Raw genomic sequence first — 26,447 nt, forward strand, 5'->3', positions numbered from 1 at the left:
AAAACAATGAATATCTTTAATTAATATTAATATTTTATAAAAAATTGAATTACGCAAGGATGCATAAAATGAACCAAAAGTGACATTTAGAGATGTTTATAATAATACAAAATATTTCTTATTCAAATAAATGCTGTTCATCAAAGAATCCTGAAAGAAAAACAAAAAACGATCAGTTTCCACAAAAATATCAACTTTCAACATTGATAATAATATGAAATGTTTCTTGAGCAGCAAATCATCATATTAGAATGATTTCTGAAGGATCATTCTGATTTGCATCACAGGAATTACGATTAAAATATATACAAAAAGAAGACAATTATTTTCACAAAAGTTCACGAATTTAAATCAAAATTTATAAATAAATAAAGGCAGCTTTGGTGAGCATAAGAGACTTCTTTCAAAAACATTAAATTGCAAAAAACAAAACAAACAAAAAACGTTCTATTCAAAATGAACTTGAACTGAATTTATGTATCCACTATGTAACCACCAGTTGAATAAAAGACAAAAGCAAAATGTCTCAGAAAAGTGACTTTAGTTTTGAGATTATTTCCAAGAAGATTCCACTTCGTTTGATATATTATCTAAAGCAGTGGCATTCATAGATTTATAAGTGTCACTTAAGCATCCGAATACATTTTAGATATCCAACCAGATAAACCAAAATCTTTTTTCCGTTTAAATCGGTCCCTTTAATTGCTACAGTGGCCATATTAAAGTACAGCTCAGCTATAGTATCAAATGTTATGAAAAATGACATTGTGAATGACCACACATGATCATGAAATCAAAATAATACACATCGAGAATCAAAGTATTGATTCATTCAGTGCTCAGCTTTCACTAATCATGAAATCGGCATGCGGAAAAGAACCTCCATCTGTACTCATTTCTACCTGACCCGGGCCTTTCCAGAGGCAGTGAGTGTGTGGGCCAAATGAATAAAACAATGGATGGATGGATGGTTGACGAAATGAAGGAATGCTGCTCTGTTGGGTCCTAACACAATTGCGTCCTCAGCTGTTCTCTCCATATGGAGGCTCTGTCACACTGTCATTCTATGGGAGCCAAATACAGCACCCACGCAAGCTGTCCAGCTGGTCACACTAAAGGGACATTACCTAGAGGTGACCCCAAAGCAACGCTCCCTATTGTCCCTTCTGCCTCCTCTTTTCACTTCCGTTTTTTTTTTAATGCGGCAGAGATTTCGCATTGGCCTTTAACAGCAGCTGTGGGATATTTTATGACTGTAATGTTCTCGTGTTCTGTTTCATGGACTTTTTCTGTATGTACAGTATGTACTGTACAATACACTTCTGGTAAATTTTTTTACATTTTTTTTGGAAAGACTCTTAGGCTCATCAAGGCTGCATTATTTGATCAAAAATACGGTAAAAAAAGTAATATTGTAAAATATTATTACTGTCACGGCTGGGTAGTGGAAAGGATCGAGGACCAGGGCCGGCGCTCCGCACACGCACATCACGCACTGCGTGTAGGGCACCAAGTGCTTGGGGGGGCACCAAAAAATCTGGGTCGTGAAAAATCCTCACAATAGGCTACTAGTATAAATAAAATGTCTAAAGCATGTTAATATACAAAAGCAATACAAAAGTAATATAGGCATAGACCAAATTAGTCGAGAAAAAGGTGAATCTCCTGTGCCATTCTCCCTCTGGTGAGATTAATCGCATCCAAAATAAAAGTTTGTGTCTACATGATATAGGCCTATGTGTGTGTACTGTGTATAATTATTTTGTATATATAAATACACACACATATGCACGTGTATATTTTAAGAAATATTTGCATGTATATACTGTATATATTTATATATAATTTATATTATATATACATTTAAATATTTTATATATAAATAACAAATATTTCTTAAATACATACATGCAAATGTGTATTTATATATATATATACAAAATATACACACACATACATCATTCATGTAGACACAAACTTTTATTTTGGATGCGATTAATCGCGATTAATCTTTTCCCAGCTCTACAAATTATGTACAGAATTATTATATTGTGCCTCATCGGACCTCTTTTAAAGGTAAAATAGAGTTTTGAATTTTAAATGTTCCAGTGACACAGGCCTATATAAACCTAACTAAGAAATTCTAAATGGTTGTTATTCCTTGAGTGGGGGGGTGGGGGGCACCACCAAGCATTTGTGCTTAGGGCACCCAAATGGCTAGCGCCGGCTCTGTCGAGGACTCAAGTGCAGGAAGAGGATTTAATAAAGTAAATATAAATACAAAAACTAACAAACAAAAACAGAAAAAGAATAAATCAGATCCAGCAGGAAACACAAGGAACATGATAACAACGAACCAGCAAAGGACTACAAACACAGGGAGACTAAATAGGGGAGGACGGCTCTGCCTCCGGCCCTGGAACGGGCACTGGCTCTGCCTCCGGCCCTGGAACGGGCACTGGCTCTGCCTCCTGCCCTGGAACGGGCACTGGCTCTGCCTCCTGCCCTGGAACGGGCACTGGCTCTGCCTCCGGCCCTGGAACGGGCACTGGCTCTGCCTCCGGCCCTGGGACGGGCACTGGCTCTGCCTCCGGCCCTGGGACGGGCACTGGCTCTGCCTCCGGCCCTGGGACGGGCACTGGCTCTGCCTCCGGCCCTGGGACGGGCACTGGCTCTGCCTCCGGCCCTGGGACGGGCACTGGCTCTGCCTCCGGCCCTGGGACGGGCACTGGCTCTGCCTCCGGCCCTGGGACGGGCACTGGCTCTGCCTCCGGCCCTGGGACGGGCACTGGCTCTGCCTCCGGCCCTGGGACGGGCACTGGCTCTGCCTCCGGCCCTGGGACGGGCACTGGCTCTGCCTCCGGCCCTGGGACGGGCACTGGCTCTGCCTCCGGCCCTGGGACGGGCACTGGCTCTGCCTCCGGCCCTGGGACGGGCACTGGCTCTGCCTCCGGCCCTGGGACGGGCACTGGCTCTGCCTCCGGCCCTGGGACGGGCACTGGCTCTGCCTCCGGCCCTGGGACGGGCACTGGCTCTGCCTCCGGCCCTGGGACGGGCACTGGCTCTGCCTCCGGCCCTGGGACGGGCACTGGCTCTGCCTCCGGCCCTGGGACGGGCACTGGCTCTGCCTCCGGCCCTGGGACGGGCACTGGCTCTGCCTCCGGCCCTGGGACGGGCACTGGCTCTGCCTCCGGCCCTGGGACGGGCACTGGCTCTGCCTCCGGCCCTGGGACGGGCACTGGCTCTGCCTCCGGCCCTGGGACGGGCACTGGCTCTGCCTCCGGCCCTGGGACGGGCACTGGCTCTGCCTCCGGCCCTGGGACGGGCACTGGCTCTGCCTCCGGCCCTGGAACGGGCACTGGCTCTGCCTCCGGCCCTGGAACGGGCACTGGCTCTGCCTCCGGCCCTGGAACGGGCACTGGCTCTGCATCCGGCTCTGGAACGGCAGAACGGGCACGTCTCTGACTGGGTAGACGGGACGTGAACAGTCTCTGACTGGGCAGACGGGGCGTGAACAGTCTCTGACCACCGGACCACTTCTCGGGACCACCGGACTCGGGACCACCGGACTCGGGACCACCGGACTCGGTACGGAGGGTTTCTGCCTTCTCCTCCGCCGACAAATGTGAGACGGTGTGGGATGAACTGCCTCCGGAGGTGCTGTCTGTTTCCACAACGGTGGTTACCCTTGTGGGTCTAAAACGTTAATAAAAGCCCAAAAGTCAAAAGCTCTCAGCACTTCCATCTCCGACACATCAAATGGCTTATCCAGGGCCTAATTAAAGAGGTCCATAAGAGCCGTCTTTCCCAACCCTAAACCCTCACTGGCGGAGAAAAATTCCCGGGCAAAGTCTCTCACATTCCTCCCCTCCTGGTGCAAGGAAACCAATGCAGAGACCTTCATGATCCGGTCATAGTGCGGGCAGTCAATCGGCACGACTAGTGGTTGACCCGAAGTCTTCCGCCGAGTCCTCATCAGGGCTGGCTCGTTCTGTCACGGCTGGGTAGTGGATAGGATCAAGGACTCAAGTGCAGGAAGAGGATTTAATAAAGTAAATATAAATACAAAAACTAACAAACAAAACAGAAAAAGAATAAATCAGATCCAGCAGGAAACACGAGGAACATGATAACAACGAACCAGCACAGGACTACAAACACAGGGAGACTAAATAGGGGAGCAAACAAGGAAGGTAACGAGGAAAAACAGGTGAGACAAATTAACCAATAATCAGATAACAACGAAGGAGGAGTCAAGACAGAGACAGGAACACAGAACACCACATGTGCTACATATGACAGGACAGGACTTGTGACAATTACAATCTAAAATTAAAAATTTCAGCATCATTACTCCAGTCTTCAGTGTCACATGATTTTGTGAAAAATCATAAGAATTTAAAATAACTGTTTTCTATTTTAATATATTTATATGAAAAGTAATATAGTCTTGTGATCAAAGCATCATTACTACAGTCTTCTTCAGTGTCACATGATCCTTCAGAAATCATTCTAATATGCTGATTTGCTGCTTAAGAAACATTTCTTATTATTACCAAAGTTGAAAACAAATTTAATATTTTTGTGGAAACAATGGTACACTACCATTCAAGAGGTACGTGAGATTTAAAAAGATAACTTTTTTATTCAGCAAGGATCTATTAAATTGATCCAAAGTGACAGTAAAGACATCACAATGAAATGCTGTCAAATGACATTTATGTCAAACAAATGCTGCTCTTTTGAACTTTCTATTCATCAAAGAATTCTGAAAAAAGGATCACAGTTTCTAACATTGATGATAATAATAAAAACGAGTATTAATAATTAAGCACCAATAATACCTGATAATAATTGAGCAGCAAATCAGCATATTATGATGATTTCTGAAGGATCATCTGACACTGAAGAAGACTGTAGTAATGATGCTTTGATCACAAGACTAAATTACTTTTCATATAAATATATATTAAAATAGAAAACAGTTATTTTAAATTCTTATGATTTTTCACAAAATCATATGATAAAATAAATAAATGCAGCCTAGGTGAGCATAAGAGACTTCTTTCAAAAAAAAATTTAAAAGCCTAATTATGCCAAACCTTTGGATGTACTGTAGTATATGTAATGCTGTAACTCAGGGGCAAATTCACTAAATGGGCTTCTTTACTAACTACACGCAATCCATTGTCATTCTTTCTATGTAAATTAGGCTAATTATAGTATGCGCATTATTCAGCACTGTTTGCCTGGCACAATAAACTTTGTTTTCTGTGGGCGGTAAATGAATTGTTATAAAAAAAAAAGAAAGAGATGTTTATGTACGGTTTCCAGCGATCATGGCAGTAGTAATTCATCAAATGATGATCAAATGATGTAGAAGAGGCTATCACCGGGCATATGTCCAGATTCGCACTTTCAGCATTTTTGAGAGATGATTTAGGTGTCTGGATCACAGTGGTGAAGTGATACAGTCTCAGTAAAGTACACACTAGATCAGGTAGTCTGGTGCATTCTCTACAAGCAAGCACTAAGAAATCACCTGCAAGATTGAAAATGCACCATGCAAATTGCGTTCAGCACAATTTTTTTGCATTAAAATAAATGACACTATCATTGGTTGAAAATGCAATTCATTCTTAGTGAATTCCCCACTTCAGTATTGCAAAAGCCATCTCAATTACATGTTTTTTTTCTCTCTCTCACAAGTCTCAGCAAGCTGCACGTTTCACGTTTGGCTTTAAATTGCAGAGCTCGGATGATTGGCCTTTTCAGCAGGGCTCTTCGTTCAATGATTGTTAATTAGCTCTTAAGAGTGGTTTAGTAAAGTTTAACACGAGCATGCTCTTTAGAGCAGAATACTGTGTTTTTCAGCAGTCAACAGCACCTCAAAGTCATTTATTAATTATCTCGGATGACTTCTGACTATATCGGCTTCAGGGAACGCATAGTGCACCAGTAGTGCTTTAAAGATTTTGAATTGCTGTATTGCGGTCTCTTAGGGAGGCGCGAGTCCTCGTCCTTGTACACGCACATACACACACGCGCACACACACGCGCACAAACACACACACACACGGACGCACGCACACGCGATATACTTGTGAGAAGTTCCATCTGACTTTTTGTTCTTCTTAAGTAAATTATAATTAAGATCTACATTTTTTGGAAACTTTTGAACATGGAACATTTTTGGCCCTCATGGGCATAACAAAACAGTACACTCTCAAACTTGTAAACACATACTTGGAAAATAACTATCCAATCATTCTTAATTAAGCAAATTATAATTTAGAATGATGGCTTTATTCATTTTATTTTATATAAATGATTTGTTATTTATTTAAGACTTTTTTTGCCCATTTATGAACCATTATATTTGTCTTTAAGAGGTTTTACTAAATTTGTCAGGGCATTGAATTCTTAAATTAAAAATTAGATTAAATTTATTAAGATTTGTAGATTTATTCAATTTATATCATTTAAATAATATATTTTAATAAAGACATTATTTGGCCTATTTAGTTTTCCTTTGTGTTTTTTATTTTTTATTTGATTTGGCCCTCACAAGTTTAATGAAACAACACTCACTCTCACATTTATACATATAGACTTGCAATGTTCTTAAGAAGTCATATTAGAGTTAAGATTTATAGATGTATAAATCATTTATGTTATGCTATTTCAGATGTTCCTAATTTTGTTTTGAAGGTCTCCTACAATAGGTTTACATGGATCCAAGTTCAAAAAACACTCTAATTTTCTCATAACATACATTGGAGCATCACCTCTTTTCTCACAGTGTCTGAAACAGACCGATAAAGGGATTCCTCCTTTCCGAGAGCCCACTCTGCTCTGATTGGTCAGATGGTTCAGTCTGTTGTGATTGGTCTACTGCTTACAGCACGTGTCTTCTCAGCTTCTTCTTCAGGGCGGGTCAAAGTAGGCATTGTTTGCGGGCAGCCATTGAAGACCATGCATTATGCAAATTTGTTACAAACCTATGTAGGTTCATGCAGGAAGTAAGACTGGAATTACTAACGACTCGTTTCAGGCAGTTCAGAGTCGGTTCTTAAACCCCATTTGTTGTGCACTTTTTTATCTTTGAAACTTTGCAGACATTTATTAAATTAGTGACAACATTTTTATACATTTGGCCCTCACAAGTATAGACAAACCAGCATATGCACATTAACACTCGTATGTGTCATATGTTTCAGCACTATCTGGTACGAGCTCCATGCGCGTGAGTGGCCCTTTAAGAACCAGCCAGCTGAAGTCATTATCTGGCAGGTGGGAAGTGGAATGAAGCCCAACCTCACTCAGATAGGCATGGGCAAGGAGATATCCGTGAGTATTACCATATACCTAAAACATATGGGAAAGTCTGAATACTACCAACTTTACACAAACAAAACTGTCAGAATATATTGTACGAGTCAATTGAACCACTTTTATTGTGCTTTTATGGAGCATGAAAGTCCCATAAGAGGCTATTCAATCTATTTTTATTGGAAAAACCGGACTCGTACATGGTTTACTGGCGTTTTTGACGGTGTGAAAGTATATGTACAGATTCTTGTTTCCTGTGTAGGATATCCTGCTGTTTTGTTGGGCGTATGAACAGGAAGAGCGGCCCAGCTTCTCCAAGCTCGTGGAACTACTAGAGAAACTTCCGAAACGCAACCGTCGCCTGTCTCATCCAGTACACTTCTGGAAATCAGCTGAGTATGTGAAATGAGCTAAACTCAAAAATGCCAGTTTATATACAAAAAAACGAATGAACAAAAAACCCCAACAAAACAATCGTTAAAATGGAGTCAGTCGACGCGACTGACAGAGGCTCTCGAGAGTCGCTTCTGGATGGTGCATGTATTCTGCTGTATTTAGCAACGTTTCCTAAAAGCAGTGATCATTTAGCATATTTAGAGCACTCAGTATTTTCTGGTGTATCGTTTGCTCATGAAAGAGAGATGTCTTCTCTTTTTTTCAGTTGTTGTTTTTGCTAATTGTTTGATCTGTTTTGCATATATCAACTGCTTGTGATTATTTCTCATTATCTTGAATGAGTCCACTTTCAGTGAATGTTGTTTTCTTTCGTTGAACCTCTGCAATGCATTTTTATAAACAACTGAAACTAGTGTTCTGTCGAGTTTTTGTCTGTATTGTTTTTTCTTTCCTTTCCTTTCTGAATTTAGTCATTGGATGAATGTATTTTTTTTTTTTTTTTTAGAGTTTGAAAAATGTACCTTTCGAAGTTGTTTTACGCTTGTTTATTTTCTGTCATCCATGCTGTGTATGTTTCACAGAATTCCATACTGTCGTTTGCTTATTACGTGCGGACGTTCCGATCACAAAGCTTTACCGTAACGCAGGGAATGTGAATAATTTCCCTCCCTCTCCGTCGCGTTGTACAGCCGTCACTCATTTAACTTACTTGCGCGGTCGGTCAGCATCGCCTATATGGAAATATGCGTCCGTACAATGGCACTGTAATCGAGTGTGCCGCCACGAGGCACGTACATACGTATGTATATTATCGACACTTGAATTGTATCATGCCTAACTGTGACAAAAACAGAACTGCTATTCCTGAGCCTACAAAGAAAGGGATAGATATAACGGACTGTATCTATCACACTTACAAACCTTTTCTTATCAGTGCATACTTACGAATGTTTTAGCATAATTGAAAGCTTTGCGTTGTTTGTACTAGGCTACTCATTGTTCTATTGTAGAGAATATACAGTACCATGAGTAATAGTGCACTTTTCACCACGACGGTATTTGTATATTACTATTAAAAATCACATCTCATTAATATGACTGTTGCATGTTGCAAGTTCTGGAGTGTCCATGTTGTAACACGGAGCGGTGATCATGTCAAAATGAGTGTGAAGGTTGGTGTCGCTAGCTAGGTATGGCTTAAACAGAACGCTATCCCGCTTTCTCCACACCATGCACTCTGGGTACAGACAATCTGCTCATTTGTAAAGCCATGGTTTTTTGGGTCATGAACAGTGCCAGTGCTCACAAAACTTGTTGCTGCTGTTATTTTTCAAGTATATTTTAGGATCACGAAAATACAGATGTTGTTAAGTGAGCGTTTATATTTGTACGGTCGACCGTTTTTACATGCATGAGAACATTTTTAGGGGATTTGTTCACGTTACGGACCCCCCCGAATACGGTTACCACGCATAGTAGTTTTACAAACTATGACTAAATAAAAAATGACAGCTTGTGTGTGATAACCTGAGAAAGTAATACAAATATGGTCAGGCCTTGTAAGGCGCAATTTTAAACCTATAAATAAATAACTGTGCTATAATGTTTATATATTTATTTTGAAACGGGGGCTGAGGATGTGTTGGGACAGTGTTTTCACGCTGGGAACGATGGGAAATCACGAGAAGATGGGATCTTTAACAACCATTAGCAGCTTCCATATCAGGCCTATTTAACAGGCTGTAGATTTTGCTTAATAATCTGTCGCTGTAATTAATATTCCAGTCACTGAATCCGACCTCATTGTCATCTTATATTTCTGCCCCATTATGAATGTATGAATTGTTCTGTGTGTGTGTTGTTGTTTTCTTGTCTTTTTTCATCTTACTACCCATCCATACATTTACTTGGTGGTCGTTGATTATTTACCATCGCTCTGGTTTACGTTTCTTTTCTGATATTGTGTGCGTGTCTTTGCAGATTTCTTTGATGGCCTCCATGATTGATTTTTTTGTATTATGTATTTGTTGTAAGTATATATAAAGCTTGTATTTACTGATGCCTTATGGTCCATGGCTTAGCGACTGGTACACATCACAAGCTCTTTCTTTGCACTCATCCTTTATGAAATAAATAAAAAGGTGTTGATTTTGGACTTTTGTTTTTTGTTCGTCATTTCTTTTTGCTCCTTGTCATGATTCATGCTTTATGTTCACAGAAAATCTATATTTATGTAAAAAGCTTTAAACCGGAAACGTTGTATTATAAGGTCTTAAGTGGTTAAGTAAAGAGTAAATTGATTGTAATTATGTTAATGATTTGGATCGTGAACAATAAAGCTTTTGTCACTTAAATTTAACAATTTTGAGCAACTTTACCAAAAAAAGTTACTAAATCACACTATAAATATTCACAAATATTATAATTGATAAAATGTCTTTACTAAACTGATTCTTGATATCGGATTTAGCCTAAGACTTAATCATGCTGGTTAGAGATAAAGAAAGATGAGTTAAAACCTATGATCTATCAGTTTTTGGTAACACTATTTTGATGTTCAGCTTTAGACATTCTGTTGATTATAGAAGACAATTGTCTATAAATATAGAACCTTAAAAGGATAGTTCAGTCAAAAATTACTCATCCTCATGACTCTCGTTCATCATCTTTGGAACCCAAATGAAGATCTTTTTGATGAAATCTGATTGATTTCTGTCCCTTCAATGTTACGCAACTATGACTTAAAAAAGTTCCTAAAGAGATCGTAAAACTAATCCATATGAATTGAACAGTTTAGTCCAAATTTTCTGAAGAAACAATCATTTTATATGATGAACAGATTTAATTTATTTTTTTCACATATAAACATTCATCAAATCAGTTGTGGTAAATGGAAGCACAAGCATATTCACTTGATGTGCCAGAACCAATGAGGTTCATTCTTGTGTTACACAGCTTGTTTGAGCTTCTGCAAGAACCAATAAGGTTCATTCTTGTGTTACGCAGCACGTTTAAGCTTCCTCAAGAACCAATGAGGTTCATTCTTGTGTTACACAGCTTGTTTGAGCTTCTGCAAGAACCAATGAGGTTCATTCTTGTGTTACACAGCGTGTTTGAGCTTCTGCAAGAACCAATGAGTTTCATTCTTGTGTTACGCAGCACGTTTAAGCTTCCTCAAGAACCAATGAGGTTTGTTCTTGCACATCAAGCAGGTTCGGTTGAGCGTTTATGTTCGCTGATCAATGTTTATATGTGAATAAAAGACTACTAAATCTGTTTAACATTTAAAGCAGTCAAGTCTTTTAGAAAATGTGGACTAAACCGCTCGATTAATATGGATCTCTTTATGAACTTTTTGATGTGTCAAATTGATAGTTGTGTAGCTGTCAATGGAGGGACAGAAAGCTCTCAAATTTCATCAAAAAATATCTTAATTTGTGTTCCAAAGATGAACGAGAGTTTGGAACGGGTTTGGAACGACATGAGGGAGAGTAATTAATGACAGAATTTTCATTTTTGGGTGAACTACCCTATTAAATGGTTCTGTGACCTGCTTCATAGAACCTTTTAGGGGTTCCCATCATGGGACCATTTTATGGATTTTGTTTGAATTCATTTATCATTTTAATAAAATTGTATGAATTATAAACATACAGAAAAACGTACAAAGAAAAAAAGTGGAAATGGATTATTTAAAAGTGAGTCAAGAACCCTAGGGTTCAATGGTGAGTTCAACTTTAAACTTCTTTTTTTTTAGAGTGTAAGTAATGTTGCACCTTCATGTTAACTAACTCTTATTAGAGTATTAGTAGACTATGTGCTTAATATCTGCTAACACTGTATTTTGATGGTCCCCCAACAGACATTCTACTGATTATATACTATTTGCATGTACGTCAACTTATTCTACTAATCCTGAACCCTAACAGTCTACTAATACTCAACTAATACTCTAATGTGAATTAGTTGACATGTAGGTGCAACATTACTTATAATCAACAGAGTGTCTAAAGAGGACCATCAAAATAAAGTGTAAAAAAGGGTCAACATCCAGAGCTAAAAATGTGTATTTAAAAGGATTACACATGACATGTCCTTCCAAACCCATCCATATGTGTTTCTTTGTACTGTAGAAAAAAACGCATTTTAAATAATGTACTGGTTGTTCACTCTTGTGCAGTTTTCTTTGTGAACCTAATGTGTTCCACAGAATATTTTGGGGTGAACCAACACTTTAAGGTTCTTGGCAACAGACACCATGTGACTGCAAATGTCAAACATCACATCTCTATTGGCTAGACTTTCTAATGAGAGACTGATCTGCTCATGTTGCTCCCAATCTCTCCCTCAGCTGATGAGTTTAATTAGGGAAAATCACTGTTTAAAATATAAATGAGGTAAGCCTGAAACTCACTACAGGTATATGGCTCAAAATGGGCTTTAATGGCATATTTCTTAACAGTAATATTTCAAATATTTTATTTAAAAATATGTAAGTATTGTTAAATTTTTTTTTTACAATATAATAAATAATTGTATACACATTGTATATTGCCTTATATAATTTCAAGTAGGACAAGTAGTTAATAACTATGTCAATTCAAAACAGATTATCTAACAGCGATAATAAAAAAATATCAATGTTTTCTTTATAAAACCTTGGTTTCACTCAACACATAATAGAAATATACAGAGAACAAACTGTCCTGAAACCTTCATCAGGAAGCACTTCTCAGATCCACCAATTTCAAGCAGATAAACTCGTGTAATTCCCTGGATCAGATTCAGATGAGCATTAGTGCTTAAGAAAGACCTGTGGAGTACTATCATAAAAGACGATAAATTATTAGTAGGGGATCCTTAATTGAATTAGGAGCAGTGAGTGAGTGAAAGAAAGAGAGTGCATGGTAAAGGAAGTGAAATGGGATGTCGTAATTATCTGTCTTTTCAGTGTAGACTACACACTAGATATGCAAACTGTATATATTTCCTATTAGATTTATCTGTTCCAAAACCCAGTGAGCTGACTACAGAAGGAGCCTTTTAAGGCGTCATAAGCACATTACTCTGCAAACACTGTTTTGAAAGGAAGGCTACTCGACTATGCTGCCTTGTATCATTTTTATTTTTAGGGAATGCAATCCCACAATGTACTGTGAAAAGTTCAGTAAAAATAGAGAAATGTCTATAATAAAAATAGTCTAGTGTGATTAAAAATGTATTATTTTGCACAATATATATGGGTGTTTTATGTATTAAGTTCATATCAAGAATTGTTTTTGTTTTTAAATTAAAAATAAAGGTTCTTTACTGGCATCGATGGTTCCATCCCAGCTAACAAAAGAACATTACGATAAAATTCCAATTAAGTTATCAACATTTTATTTCTGAATGTTCTCTGAATGTTCAAAATGTCCAGTTTCTTTTTTATGCGAATGTTGGCAAAAACATTAAGAGAACATTCAATTTGATCATTTTGCAAACATTATAGGAACTTTTTGAATATTGAATGTTTTGGAACATGTACATTTGAAAAACGTTAGATGATTGTTTAACTAAACGTTTCATAAACGATGTACTAATAATGTTCTTATAAGCTAACGTTTTGAGAACGTTATTAAAGACCAGATGACAATGAATGAACATTCTATTAATATTACCGGAAGAATGTGTGCTCATAAGAAAACCTTGCCATTCCAATCCAGTTGGCCGGAAATATAATTATGAATTCTAACAATGCAATGTTGTGAAAACATAATGTGAACAAAGCTGCATCGTCACGAACGTGTAAGCCTTGACAATTTAAATATTCAAGCGCAAGAAGACACAAAAGGGAACTCTATTTCAGACCTTCTTGCACTTGAACAGACAAATTCACACAAAATGATGTCTCTGCGAGTATCCTAGTAAACATAGTAGGTTATGTCTTAAGTTAACTTAGACAGTTGAGAAATAAAACGCATGTGTAACTGATGTGTATCAGTATATTGGATCCGTGCTTTAGGTCTTAAAGTGACAACAGCCTAACATTCAGCTGTCTGTGTTTTTAATGCTCATCAAACAACAAAAGACACAGTAATACAGTAATAAGCATAGTAATAAATCACTCACTGCACTTGACTGAATAACTTTTGTAACTTTAATATGGATTAATATATCTTTAATTTATACAGTGAAGACTATGCAGACTATATTTATAGCCTATTAGTTAGGCTAGTAGTTTTAGCTGTGGTATCAAAATTGGAAAAGGGAATTGCCAGTTGGCAGGTGTGACAAAAAGTTAGTTTTAGGCCCTGATTATAGTTTGAGGAACACTACAGAGTGTCACTTTTGAGGTTCCATTTCATTTATGATGCTACCTTAAAAGGTAGCTGCCTGTGTAGACAGCAGACAGCAAGGTGGCTAACTAAGTTTTGGAACAGAGCTTGTATTCAGAAGCACAGAACAAAAATAAAAAATATATAATTTTGTGTTTTTGTTTAACATCTGATGTGTTTTGAACGATCAACATTTTGGAACTTCCATTGTTGACTTTTCTCATTTGACCAACCTCCACGTATAATTTCTCTCACCCATAATAAGGCTATGTCGTTCTGAACTGGGATGCACAAACCAGGCCTGAAGGTAAATTAAATTTCCAAACCTTTTGTAAAAAAAAGAAGAAGTTTGAACTGGATTCATGGCCTCAGGCTTAGTTTGCACTGAAAATGAGCATATTCGCTCCAATCTAAAAGGTGTCCAGTCACAGGTACTGTATCAATACATGTCTTGTCTATGTGGGAGGACTATCTGACCAATTTCATGCTTCAGATGTCTAGTTTAAAAGTCATATGCGCAGGAGAGTCGAGGTTTTTCTTTACCTCGCTGATGACACCCACACACTTCACCGAGCTTGTGCTGATTAGTCACGAACTTGGGACAAAAAAGGAGAGAGCTGTGAGAGAATGAGAAAAGGTTAGATTTAAAGGTGGGTGATAAAGAGTGGTAATATTGTACCGCACAGCAGGCTGGAGATCCACTAGCAATGATGGTGAGAATGCTGACGCAGACTTCTCATCGTGCTCGTTGTTGTATTGTGCGAATTTTAGGGTTTAAGGCCAAAAACATACTCAACACAAGTGCACAAATGCAGATGCAAATCCTGTGGCCAAAGCATTGCAAGTGCACAGTCTCTGTAAGTGTGGATTTTTGTGACAGAAAATTACTTGAATTACGTATTGTTAGTATTTAGATAGCTATAGCTGTACCTCAACAGTTTGATACATTTCTAATTCAATCAGAAGGATTTTCCATAGAAGTTCAGTGAAAGCGTTGATAAAAGAAGGCAGTTTACGCTAAATGCCCTTTCATGTGACTAGCATTAAATGGATAGTTCACCAAAAAATTTAAATTCTGTCATTAATTACTCACACTCATGTCGCTGTAAACCCGTAAGACTTTCATTCATCTTCGGAACACAAATGATCTTTTATTTTTTAAATCTGAGAGATTTTTGTCCCTCCATTGATAAATATGTAACTACCACTACCACTTTGGCTCTTCAAAAAGTTCATAAAGAGATCATAAAACTTATCCATATGAATTGAGCGATTTAGTGCAATTTTTCTGAAGAGACACGATTACTTTATATGATTAACAGCTTTTATGGTACACTGTAGTTTTATTAAGTACACTGTGTAGTATACTGTAGTTGCAAATGAATGAATTAACTGATAGTAGAATTTCTAAGGGAGACCATTGATGTCTAAAGGGGACTATAGTTTTATATTTTATTTCAGTTAATGTTTAATAATGATTTAAAAAAAATAGTTTTAGTTAATGCTAATAACTCCGATTTGGCTCACTGAGTACAAATAATGCTCCTTAATTAACTCAGCAAACACTCACAGTTGATTCCAATGGATTATGTTAGCATGTTGCTAAGTGACACGACACAGTAAGCATAAAAATAGCCTTACAATCTGGTCTAAAGAAGGCATGATGTTACTGGCTACGTTTAGAAACAGTTTTTGTGTCACATGCACACCTATGATGTCTGAAAATGTTGTCTAGGTAGACAGCTCACTAGGTTTTGGAGTTAATGTGTTTCTGTGTGTATATTTTTAAATGTGTCCCATCAGAAGAGGAGGAAATAAGCATCATTACTCATGCTGGTTTAACTTCATCTGTTTTCCTTTTCATAGGCTGTGACAGCGATGGGTTCCTGTTCTTCAGAAGGCTTTTCTCTCTCTCATGATCTCATCTGGACCGCATTGTCACAATCAATCAAGCCCTGGAACGAGTTCTTACCTCATAGTCACGTGACAGGAAATCTTGACGCTGGCTTCCTGTGGGCCTTATGAGTGATGGAATAAGTTCAGTTTAGAGAGCACTTGCATTCTTAGTCTATGCAGAATATGACTGGTACCTTTGGTTAGATTTTGATTTCAAAAAGAGGTTGCATCTTCTTCGTAATCTGCATAGACAAAGCCCATATCTGTCCTCCATATAAAACATGTCAGCTATCAACACCCCAACCATTCTGGAGATATTCATGCTGTATTAAAGGTGAAGTGTACAGTTTTATACTATAATATCCAAGTTAAATGTGCAAAGAAAAGTAGGCAATAAAAAAGCCATTTACCATTGTCGCTTCCCAAATATCTGCTCTGTTTCTGAAACCGCGACGTTATCTCAACCCTTTGAGAATGAGGCACCTGTTTATTCAAACAACTGAACGTAACTGTGCCTTTTTCAGCAGCCATGACTCTAGAGGTATTTTACTCATTTATTTCCTCTAGGGATTTCAAATAATTCTTCAAATAGTGTCCTGAGCCTTGAACCAAGACAACCAGAGAATATTATCTGATAGCTGGAAAAACTGTATTTCGTGGAGTAAAAAAGTACTTGGTTATGATGTTCCTCACTTGTAAGTCACTTTGAAAAGTATCTGGTAAATGAATACATGTAAATGTAGTGCAAATGCATAATAGAATCAGAAATGACAGTCCAATATTAAACTATTCACTTTAAGTCAACAACACTAAGAAAATACAATATATCTGATTTGTATTGCAAAATTGAAAAATATATACATTAACATATATGCATTGTGCACTAGGGATATTGAAGAGCTACCCAGAGTAATTCTTCAGGATTATGGGTAGTGTAATTCAGAAATGATCAAAAAGGATACGTGTAGTCCAGGAGACACTGGTACTCAGAAAGATTTGAATTATGCTTTGTTAAATCTATAAGAAAAAAGATTTTAAAACTTATAATTCTGAAACTCCTTTTAGTCTTTTCATTTTATTTTCTATTTAAAGCTATATCTAAGGTTTGTCAAATTACACTACGGTTCAAAAGTCTAGGGCCAGTTTTTAATTCATTCTTTTATTCAGCAGGGACACATTAAATTGATCAAAAGTGACAGTAAAGTAAATAACGTTTTAAAATACTATATTCAAATAGAAAACAGTTATTTTTATTTAATATAATGTTTAACAATATTACTATTTTATTGTGTTTTTGATTAAATAAATGCAGCCTCTGTGAGGATAAAAGACTTTCAAAAACATAAAAAAAATCCTAATGACTCCAAACTTTTGAATAGGTATGTACAAAAGATAAAGCAAATGTGCATACAGTACAGATATATCCTTGGCACAGAGGTAGACACACGTGACAACAGTAAACACTAAATCAAACGGAGTTCTAAAATAACAGATTCTCACCAGATGGAAAGAATATTTACTTCTGGAACCAACAGCTGCACTATGAGAAGGGAACAATTGTTTGAGAAACCTGTTTGGAAACAGTCGTTCCCTTTCATTGTTACTACGAGTTCCGTTGTGACGACGAATGGGGTTTCGCTTAGAAAGCCTATCAACTTCGAGTATTACAAAACGAGCCAATGGCAAAGAAATGCCATGGGTCTGCGGAATTTGCATGGCGCAACTCTGCCCCACCTCATGGGTATAAAAAGAAGCACACCGCCAACATGCAGATATGTTTTCGCTTCGGAGCTAAGATTACTTCTTCACTCCACAAGCCATCTCTGATCAACTGTCTGTCAGCTAAGAGACGAGCGACTCTCCGGTTTTGGTGTGACGGCGATCTCCAGTGAGTGCACACTTCCTGCTGATCTGTGCAGTGGTTTGCCAGTGAGTGTGTTTCTCCTTGGGCGCTTCAACATCCGCTGAGTTTTCCTCTCACAAAAGAGCTTTGCACGTGGCACGTCTTTTTAAAGATACCTCGCCCGTGCACTTCTGGTTGCGGTAGGCTCATTTCTGACTCTGATGGGCGTGATTGCTGTTCTGTGTGTTTGGGCATTGATCACGCTAGAGCAGCGCTCGTGGATGACTCATGTTCTCTCTGTGGGAACATGACCATCGCGTCACTACGGTCGAGACTCCGTGATCTCGCAAGAGTGAGAGTCCCCTCATCCACACCCCAATCTACTTCCTCCACGAGAGCTAGTACTTCTCTTCGGCTGGTGGCCAGGGTGACCTGAGGGTGACGGTGTGGAACAAGGCACCGACTATCTGTCCGCGCCCCAAACCCCCCTCTTTAGTGATGCAACTCGTGAGTGTTCACGGGATTTCCACAGGACCATGGTAGTGGTCGAGTCGGATCTTGAGATGACGGCCATGCTTACCCGGGCAGCCGCGAGCATTGGTTTAGAGTGGATCCCTCCACCCCGTCCCGAGCGCTCGTGGCTGGACGATTGGTTTTTGGGTGCGGCTGCCGACTCTTGTCGGCGTCCAACCCCAATGCCTTTCTTCCCTGACGTGCATGAGGAGATCTTGAAATCCTGGAGGACCCCTATGTCTTCCCGCGATTGCTCGCTGATCTCCTTCGCCTTTCTTCCCCTCAATGGGGCCGCTGTCCATGGGTACACTGGGGTCCCCCCGGTTGAACGCTCTGTTGCCATGCAACTGTGTCCTCAGAGTGCTTCTTCTCGCGGCGATCCTAAGCACCCGTCCAAAGCCTGTAAGTTTTCGTCTACGCTTGTGGCGAAATCCTATAAAGCCGCAGGACAGGCAGCTGCCTCTCTGCATGCCATGGCCACTCTGCAGGTCTACCAAGCCCAGATGCTCAAGGACATGCACGAGGTTAGGACAGACCCGCTTCTCTTTGATGAGCTGCGCACCGCCACCGACCTGCGGGATGCCGAGCGGTCCAGGCTGCTTTACACTCCCATATCCCAGGCCATATCCCAGGTCCCCATATCCCATATTCAGAGGTGCGGTCGAGGACTTTGCCCAACAATTCTCGACCGCCCAGAAACAGACTGAGGGCTATCAAGCACATTCTGCCCCGACAGCCCGCTGCTGCCTCCACCCTGCCGTCTGCGCAGAATCCTCAGTCTCTAGCTCGTCCCGTGCAGAGGATCTCTTTTCTCGGTATGGGAATCGACTCGGTCGCCATGTCCACGCAGCTTACGAGCGAGCGTGCACAGTCACTGCTGACTTGCCTGAGACAATTCGAGGGCAAGAGTTTAGTTCCACTGAAGTTATTTCAGAGGCTCCTGGGGCAAATGGCATCTGCAGCCATGGCAACGCCACTCGGATTGCTTCATATGAGACCGCTTCAGCTCTGGCTTCACGACCGAGTCCCGAGTTGGGCATGGCAACACGACACGCTCCGAGTATCAGTTACTCCGACCTGCCGTCAGACCTTCACCCCGTGGTCGAACCTCAGCTTTCTACGGGCCCAGAGTGCCTTTGGAACGAGTTTGCAAGCATGTTGTTGTCTCAACAGATGCCTCCACCACGGGCTGGGGCACCATGTGTAATGGACATGCTGCCGCGGGCTCCTGGACATGACCCCAGCGCCTTTGGCATGTCAATTGCCTCGAGTTGCTTGCAGTACACCTTGCTCTGCATCGCTTTCTTGCGCTGCTCAGGGGTCAACACGTACTAGTGCGATCAGACAATACAGCCACAGTAGCGGACATAAACCATAAAGGTGGTCTGCGCTCCGGCCGTATGTCGCAACTCGCCCGACACCTCCTCCTATGGAGTCAGAAGCATCTGAGGTCGCTTCGAGCCATTTAAATCCCCGGAGCCCTGAACTGTGCAGCCAACGAGCTCTCACGGCTTTAGCCCCTCCCTGGAGAATGGCGACTCCATCCCCAGTCGGTTCAGCTGATTTGAGACCAGTTTGGGGACGCACAGGTAGACCTGTTTGCCCCTTCCACGACTCATACCATTGCACCCTGTATTACTCCCTGACCTAAGGCACACTCGGCACGGACGCAGTGGTGCACAGCTGGCCGCCGGGCCTTCGCAAATATGCGTTTCCCCCAGTGAGCCTTCTTGCACAGACCCTGTGCAAGATCAGGGAGGACGAGGAGCATGTCATATTGGTCGCACCTCACTGGCCCACCCGGACCTGTTTCTCCGAACTTGTACTACTCGTGACAGCACCTCTCTGGCCTATTCCTCTGAGGAAGGACCTCCTTCTCAGGGACGGGGCACCCTATGGCACCCTCGTCCCGATCTTTGGAACCTCCACGTGTGGTTCCTGGATGGGACGAGACAGGTTTGAGTACCCAGGTTTTGGTGGCTACCATCACTTCCGCTAGAGCATCGTCCATGAGACATGTCTACGCCTTGAAGTGGAACCTCTTCGTCAACTGGTGCTCTTCTCACCGAGAAGACATCTGGAGATGCCTGATCAGTGTCGTGCTTTCCTTCCTGCAAGATGGGTTTGAGCGAAGGCTGTCTCCCTCCACCCTGAAAGTATATGTTGCCGCTATCGCCGCACATCATGACGCAGTTGAAGGTAAGTCCATGGGAAAGCATGACCTGATCGCCAGGTTCCTGAGAGGAGCGAGGAGACTAAATCCTCCTCGCCCTCCTCTCGTTCCCTCTTGGGACCTCTCAGTGGTTTTAACTGCCCTGCAGAGTGCTCCCTTTGAGCCTCTGTAATTACTGGAGCTTAAGTTCCTGTCAACGAAGACAGCGCTCCTGGTTGCATTGGCCTCCATCAAGAGGGTAGGGGACCTGCACGCATTCTCCGTTGACAGAGCGTGCCTGGAATTTGGGCCGGCCTACTCTCACGTGATCCTGAGACCCCGGACTGGATATGTGCCCAAGGTTCCCACCACTCCCTTTCGGGACCAGGTGGTGAACCTGCAAGCGATGCCCCTGGAGGAGGCAGACCCAGCCTTGGCACTGCTCTGTCCAGTACGCGCTCTCCGCGCCTATGTAGACAGAACGCAGTGTTTCAGGACCTCAGACCAGCTCTTTGTCTGTTATGGTGGGTAGCTGAAGGGAAAGGCTCTCTCCAAGCAAAGGTTGTCTCACTGGATAGTGGACGCCATTGTTTTGGCATACCAGCAGCAAGCTCGACCATGCCCCCTTGGTGTGACAGCTCACTCCACCTGGAGCGTGGCTTCCTCTTGGGCTCTAGCGCATGGCGCCTCGCTAACAGACATCTGCAGAGCTGCAGGCTGGGCGACTCCCAACACATTCGCCAGATTCTATAATCTCCGAGTGGAGCCAGTGTCCTCTCATGTACTCGCTTCACCTGCCAGTACTGGGACCCACTCAGGTGTCTTTGCTTGCTCGCCATTCCACTCCACGGACTGGATACGTGCAATATTTCCTCAGGTAAGCTTCCCCGCAAGCCCTGAGTTCCTCCAGCACTGCTGACGTCGACGCCAGTGTCTATTGTCTGTGCGTTGGCTAGGTGCCTTCCGTGTGCATGCCCCCCCCCCCCCCCCCGGGCGACCCCCACATGTGTATTTCCACTGTAAGCCTCTCTGAGCATGTGTCTTTAATATGAAAAGGCCGGGTAGTGTCTTTAATATGTCTTTAATAGGCATGTGTCTTTAATATGAAAAGGTCGGCTTTAAGCCGGGTAATATGTGTATTCCTCTGAGATATGGGATATGCTTCCCTGTGTACCTTGGTATTCCTGTATTAAGTAGGAGTCCTTTGTCCGTGCCACTTTCACGACAGGGATCTCAGACTGACGCAGGGCACTGGAAGACAGCTGTGAAGGTAGCATGATTAGACTGGAATCCCATTCGTCGTCACGACTTAACTCGTAGTGACAACGAAAGGGAACGTCTCGGTTACGTATGTAACCCTCGTTCCCTGAGTAGGGAACCGAGACATTCAGTCTTCCTGCCACTTCCGCTGTACCGTGGGGATCGCATGAGCTCAGTCTTGGCTCCTCAGCGAAGAAACATATCTGCATGTTGCCGGCGTCCTCCTTTTATACCCACGAGGTGGGGCAGAGTCGCTCCATGCAAATTCCGCAGACCAATGGCATTTCTATGCCATTGGCTCGTTTTGTAATACTCGAAGTTGATAGGCTTTCTAAGCAAAACCCCATTCGTCGTCACGACGGAATGTCTCCGTTCCCTACTCAGGGAACGAGGGTTACAAACGTAACCGAGACGTTAGTTGTGCAATCACTCACTTCACCTTTAATATCTACTTCATTTAATCTATTTTCATTTCTCTCTTCTGTGCTACATCACTGCATATGCTACCCTAATGCCTAGGTAACTTCATTCTTTTACGTAATGTAAAACATACACATTTAAATATATGCTTACACTCGCCCAAACTATGCTCTGTCTCTGTCATCTGATGAGTCCGTGTCTGTGCAGGAGCTGTTCAGGTATGCAGCCACACAAACCCTCATTTAATTACATCACTCTTTGCACTCAGGACAGTCAAATGAACTCGCTGACATTTTCTACCCATTGGGCAGATATTGCTAGTTGAACTTTATCTTTCAGCATAATAAATGATTGCATTAGTCAGACTCATACAGGAGAGGCAATAGGAGGGCAGACAGGTGGGATGTGCTTGTGCATTTCTTTATGAGTAAATTCTAAGATTTTTTGTTAAAACATATAACTTTTATTAACAAGTCATCAGCAAACATTATTAATGGTGTTTGCTAAGCCAAACATCACAATTACAATTCCAAATACTCAATAAAGAGAGCAATTCTAAGAGGGTTCGCACACCATCAGTGCTTGGGCCCTAATAAGTTAGAGATCCCATATCATTTGTGCACTGTTTTCTACACAATCAAACTTATGATTTTCATCTGATGTATGATAATAAAAGAGGCGATCACTGTCAACACCCTACCACTGTGGCAGTGAGTTCTGCACAGTCAAATTATGACTACGGAATCCCTAAAGGGACATGGTGATGGAAAAAAATATGAGATGGAGGAAAAATTACATTTCAATGCTTTTGCGTTTGCTTGTGAGATAATGCATAGGTTTTGCGAGCGAATGCAAAATTTCTCGGGGGAACGAGAGAGAACGCAAAGGTCAAGTCACCTTTATTTATATTGTGCTTTATACAATACAGATTGCTTCAAAGCAGCTTTACAGTGATAAACAGGGAAATAATTCAATCAAATGATTCCATGTCCCTTTAGAGGCCCTGTAGAATGCACATTATCTGATAAGCAATATGCAATGTAATAATGTGTGTTCTTCATTTTTAACCTTTGTTCTCATTCTTTTTCCCTTACTGTGGGAGTGTTTGATCATTAGCATTTGTAGAGCAGGAAGATGAGCTGATTGAGCTGTGCAGCATTAAATGAAAGCATGTTGTCAACAATAACCTGAACCCGCTGCAAGTCAACATGCCTCTCAGAAGCATCTGATTAAAATGCAAAGCATTTAATTACTTATGACATGACGTGTTTACCATCACGTTATGGCATAAAAGAAGCCCCCCCCCCCCCCCCCCCACACACACACATATAACAGCTGATTTCATAATTCCACAAGTTGTTAACCAGCGCAGAATTGTTAATTTTTCAACGCACCCTGCTTTGAGGCACATTTTCATGCAATTTTCAACGTAGGCGAATGATTTGCTGCTTTGATAATTACCAAATAATTCACATTCCGGATAATTAGAGCAAACAACCCTGTGAGCAAGAGAATTCATTAACAATCTTCACCTCTGATGCTTCGTTTGAAAGGCATATCACACATTCCATCTCTCTCATGGCACTCATTTGTAAAACACTTTGGAAATCATCTGATTAGCTTTCTGAACGTTTCCTAGATTCTGTGGAGGGAGAAATCTTTGTTTTTCTTTAATCAGTTCATTACGGTTATTTACATTTCTTTTCATGTGGCCCGTTCTGTTAAATGTGATTTAAGTAATGAATTAAACCAAACTTTACTGTAGATTTCCCATCAATCGGTATTCTGAACTGTACCCTATGGCCTCCCTGTGTACACAGTGCTCGATCTGCCCAAGATTTTTGGCAATTATTATCAGTAAAAACTTGCCATGAAGATTCATTCAGTCTGGGTCAATCAACTGTGCTGTATTTGCTGGAAGTGCAATGGCGGACAGAAAAAGTTCCTGCCATGAGAACCTCGAATGTATCCCAGAATCTCTTTTGCTGCAAAAAAAAAAAAAAGATGAAAGGAAACACGTCATGTAAATCAACATCATTGCACCATCAACCATTGCACAAAACGTAACATAAAAACAAAAGGCAAAGTTAGAAATATTCTAGAACCCCCCTCTTAAACGGTAAGAGAGACTGACCTCTCAGCAGTTTCAAAGGCCAACCAATCAGATCAGAGCTTGGCATGAAAGGATATTAAAGGATTAGTTCACTTCAGAATGAAAATTCCCTGATAATTTACTCACCCCCATGTCATCCCAGATGTTTGTCTTTCTTTCTTCAGTCAAAAATGTAATTAAGTTTTTTGAGGAAAACATTACAGGATTTTTCTACATATAGTGGACTTCTACGGGTACCAACCTGCGTGGTATTCGACCATTCGTTTTGCTAAATAAAACTCTTATTCTTTGGTTTGGATCATGTAGAGTCCTTTGAAGGGGCATTGAAACTGCAATTTGGACCTTCAACCCATTGGTTCCTGTTGAAGTCCACTCTATGGAGAAAAATCCTGAAATATTTTCGTCAAAAACCTTAATTTCTTTTCGAATGAAGTAAGAAAGACATAAACATCTTGAATGACAAATTATCAGGAAAGTTTTAGTGAACAAATCCTTTAAATTCAATTTTAGATATTCCTAATTAATGTACATTCAAACGAGTTACCAATGTGAGTATACTATATATATAAGTATACATCAGTGAATTATGAAATATTTTATAACATGCTTTAAACTTATAGCACATGCTGTAAATACTTAAGTGCGGTAAGATTTATTTCATAACGTCTAGGTTACGTATGTAACCCTGGTTCCCTGAGCAGGGGAACGAGATGCTGCGTCATGGAGTTGACGATATGGGGAACGCCATCATCGTGACCGTGTCTGAAACACATATACCAAACACACCAATTCACTGGCTGATTGCAGTCATTGACGTCACAAGCAGAGTACCTGTGAGTATAAAAGTCGTAAATTCTTTTGTCTGAAGGAGACAAGCCCTAGGACGTGACGGAGCATCTCGTTCCCTTCTCGGCGAACTGTCCTAACCTAGATGTTCCCTTTTGATGTGGAAAGGCACTGCCTCACTAAACTGTGAATATGCACAAACATAGTGGGCAAAGCCTAAATTGACTCTACGGATTACTTACTATAGCTGGAGTCCGAGCTCGTCAACCCCAAAGGCGCATCCAAAATGACTCAAAGACTACTTGGTGGTGCTATTCCTTAATGCTGGGGCCACACCACAAGTTATTCAGACGGTTTCTCCCCTTCCCACAATCCTAAGTGAAGTCCGGATTATCTTGACGGTTCTACAGATTATTTTATCAGATTTTCCTGTGGTGTGAGGTGTTTTAAGAGTGACCGAACCTGCTCGGAAGAACGCCAGAGCCGCCCTGATCATGAAGCGTAAATATTCAACATACTGAATATTTACGATCAGAAATCCCGATGTGTGGGGGAAACCCAGAGGACAAACGCGCACATACTCTGTTGATTGTCAGGTGGAACGAAACGATACCCAATCAGAAAGCGAGCTGACAGAAGACGGAAGCATAACAACCGCAGTCATGGCTCATTTACATGCAAAGTCCATGCTGCCGCCATCTACATGACTTCACCCAAACCTTTTTCTTTTTTCCCATGAATGTTCTGTCAAAAGCATTCCAAACACTATCACAGCAATCGTCCGCCATGTTTATTCTGAAGTCTCCAGAGATTTTGCGAGATTTGCCATGTTCACAGACGGGACTCTGGTTGAAAATCTGTTTTTGTGTGGTGTGTTGTGTTCTTCACATCACGGCACACCACGGCAGAGGTCTCCAATCCTGCTCCTGGAGGGCCACTGCCCTGCAGAGTTTAGTTCCAACCTGCTTCAGCACACCTGCCTTTGTATATTCAAGCGATCCTGAAGAGCTTGATGAGCTGATTCAGGTGTGTTTGATTAGGGTTGGAACTAAACTCTGCAGGACAGCGGCCCTCCAGGAGCAGGATTGAAGACCTCTGCACTACAGGATATAAACTGTTAAATCTAGGATTTTTTGTCCTCATGTTTTGTGGTCTCTCACATTTTGAAAATCTTAGACTTTTAATATCTTTTGGTGTGGCCCCAGCATTAGCCAATATCTCCCAATAGCAAGAGAAGATACCCAAGCTTTTATGCTTTTTGAAATTACAGCCCATTCAACCTTACTCCCTCCCATGCTGGACAGGTGTTAGCCTTATAAGGCCCCAAGAGCAAAGCTCTAAGGGAAGAGGCCCCTAAGGGAAGGGCCAGCTATGTCAGCACTTTGACAAATTCTTAAGGGAGTAGCCAATCAAAGGGAG

The 26,447-nt window shown here is 41.2% G+C and overlaps 1 protein-coding gene across 5 annotated transcripts in view; it reads left to right on the forward strand.

Moving 5' to 3' along the window:
* The window catches only part of ksr2 (kinase suppressor of ras 2), a 134,152-nt gene extending 118,153 nt beyond the window's left edge, over positions 1–15,999 (forward strand). For 4 of the 5 annotated variants that reach the window (XM_077241638.1, XM_077241640.1, XM_077241641.1 and 1 more), the window contains exons 20-21: positions 7,221–7,350; positions 7,595–9,883. In XM_077241638.1, coding sequence (XP_077097753.1) covers positions 7,221–7,350; positions 7,595–7,741 — 277 coding nt within the window. In that variant the 3' untranslated portion in view covers positions 7,742–9,883. Of the gene's footprint in view, positions 1–7,220; positions 7,351–7,594; positions 9,884–15,911 lie in introns of those variants that run through there. The other variant, XM_077241639.1, reaches the window with a different exon arrangement.
* The last annotated feature ends 10,448 nt before the right edge of the window (positions 16,000–26,447 follow it).

This window comes from Siphateles boraxobius, unplaced genomic scaffold (assembly GCF_051911475.1).
Source record: "Siphateles boraxobius isolate OS27281-9 unplaced genomic scaffold, OSU_SipBor_1 24, whole genome shotgun sequence".
Classification (NCBI taxonomy): domain Eukaryota; kingdom Metazoa; phylum Chordata; class Actinopteri; order Cypriniformes; family Leuciscidae; genus Siphateles; species Siphateles boraxobius.